Raw genomic sequence first — 2050 nt, forward strand, 5'->3', positions numbered from 1 at the left:
ATGAACATATGTTCCATTTGATCACTCTCTGAAAAGGAACTGCGTGTTTATAGCTTTCGGCCGTGGTGCACGCGTAGGTGATCAAGGGTACCAATTGTCATGCTTAAATGTTTGTGTTTATGCTGCAGTGAGTTAGATGGCTGACTTTGTGTGCTGACGATCAGGTGCCTCACTCTGGGATTGAGTTTGTGTATCGGGAGGGTGGGGCTCATCACTGTACTCTACTAATTCTAAATATAACACGTTACATTTGAACATTGTGTGATGGGAAGTCTGAAAGGTGCTTGACGTATGAAGGTAAGAATGAAATGGTTTAAGTGATCCTGAACATGTTCTTCATGCAAGATTGACATGGGTTATCAGAACGGGAATTCTCTTCACTGTAAATGGGCTTAGTAGTCTCTTTGATGGGCGTGGCTAATTCATTTTTAGAGTGCAGGAATGAAAACAACGAAAATGTTTTACCTCAGTAAACCAGGTCATGATACACAATCCCTGTGCTGATTAAACACTTTGTTGCAAAGATTATAATTTATATTTTAATTAAAGGAACAAAGAATCTGCCGGTGTAAGGACGCCACGCATCCAGATGTGTGCATATCTTGCACCATTTGTACTGCCAATATGGAAGCATTCAGTCGAAGGGAGATAACCCATTCAAGTTGAATGATCCTGAAGTTAATTTGAAAGTAGGTTTCCAGGAAATACACCTCATGCGCCATACGGAAGTCAGTAGTATACGTTTCTCTTGAGTCAGGTCGTTTCTAAGTAACAATGTCAAATCCAACATCGTCAACGGCGGCCACAGCCGAATCCGAAGCTTCTCTCGACACCGATACTGATGTCAGTGTTCAAACTAAAGAGCAGGCGCCTGATGACTCCTTGTTCTCTACGCCCAGCTCCATGTCTGACGTGGTGCTCGTTGTCGATGGAAAGAAACTACATATGAGTCGAGTTGTGCTTTGTCTCGCCTCCCCAGTCTTCATGAAAATGTTCGAAGGTGACTTTAAGAATAAAACAGAGGTTCCCATCGCGGAAAAGAAGTATGCGGATTTTGTTGAATTCCTGTTGTGTATTCATCCATCCACCTGCAAACCTGTTCAGCGGAAAACGCTTGACATTGTCCTGTCCCTCGCTGACGAGTACGAAGTCGAGTCGCTCAAGGAGCGGTGTGAGCAGTTTGTCCTGACAATGTTCCTTCTTAAAGATAACGAGCAAAACAACCCAGCAAATGAAGAACTGGTTCACTTTTCCTACCTGGCAGATAAATACAAACTGACGTCACTGCTGGACGAATGTTTGGAAAAGCTTAAATACAGAACCTATGACGGCATACATGGAGTGAACAAGTTGCCAGAATTCCAACGTTTGACACCAGATACGAAACTTCGGCTGGTGTCGGAGAGATTAATACTTATGGAAATACCGGTGGTTAATATGCTTGGTGTCAACATTCCAGATTCGTTCAAGAAACGCTCAACACCCAGTGTAGTGTCTAGTGTACCCTTTCAGCAGAATACTGAATCGATACTTTACAAACTATCGCAATCAATCGAACAACTGAAGAGAATGTTCCTACTCGATTCACGTTTTAGGTATCGAGTTATCAATATTACAGGCAAAACTAAGTCTGTCTTGAGTCAACATGACATTGCATGGTGAATCACAATCTAGCTCCCAATCAGTTCATGATTAAACATTAATTTCAACGCAGAATGTGAAAAAATTAAACATACAGCTTTATTGATTGCAACTTCTTGTTTATTACGTTGATCGACTTTTCGATGTAGATTCTTACATCGTTTTCACGCTAAGTGTGAATACAACCAAATAGTGAGAAGTTAACTATTATAATGGTATGTTGTGACAAACAGCAGATAAACATTACCAACAGTATGTGACAGAGTAAACAAGTGGTACATAATAGGAAGAGGCCAGTAGGGAACTAAAACAACAAAGAGCACTAGTGATGAAGACAACGACGAGCGGGATTTAGTAGTAACAACAAACAGACACAATGCTTAGTCTGTGGTTTGATAAGTTCTTCATG

General features: G+C 41.2%; 1 protein-coding gene across 1 annotated transcript; it reads left to right on the forward strand.

Annotated features, from left to right (window-relative positions):
* Window positions 1-664: 664 nt before the first annotated feature.
* Window positions 665-1753, forward strand: LOC137265620 (BTB and MATH domain-containing protein 38-like). Its single transcript, XM_067801051.1, has one exon. It carries the CDS (start codon window positions 775-777, stop codon window positions 1660-1662), a length of 888 nt encoding a protein of 295 aa, XP_067657152.1. The 5' UTR covers window positions 665-774; the 3' UTR covers window positions 1663-1753.
* Window positions 1754-2050: the final 297 nt, after the last annotated feature.

Source organism: Haliotis asinina, chromosome 15 (genome assembly GCF_037392515.1).
Source record: "Haliotis asinina isolate JCU_RB_2024 chromosome 15, JCU_Hal_asi_v2, whole genome shotgun sequence".
NCBI classification, from domain to species: domain Eukaryota; kingdom Metazoa; phylum Mollusca; class Gastropoda; order Lepetellida; family Haliotidae; genus Haliotis; species Haliotis asinina.

Coding starts and splice junctions, on each gene's coding strand:
- LOC137265620 (XM_067801051.1), top strand. CDS start 775: ATGTCAAATCCAACATCGTCAACGGCGGCCACAGCCGAATCCGAAGCT.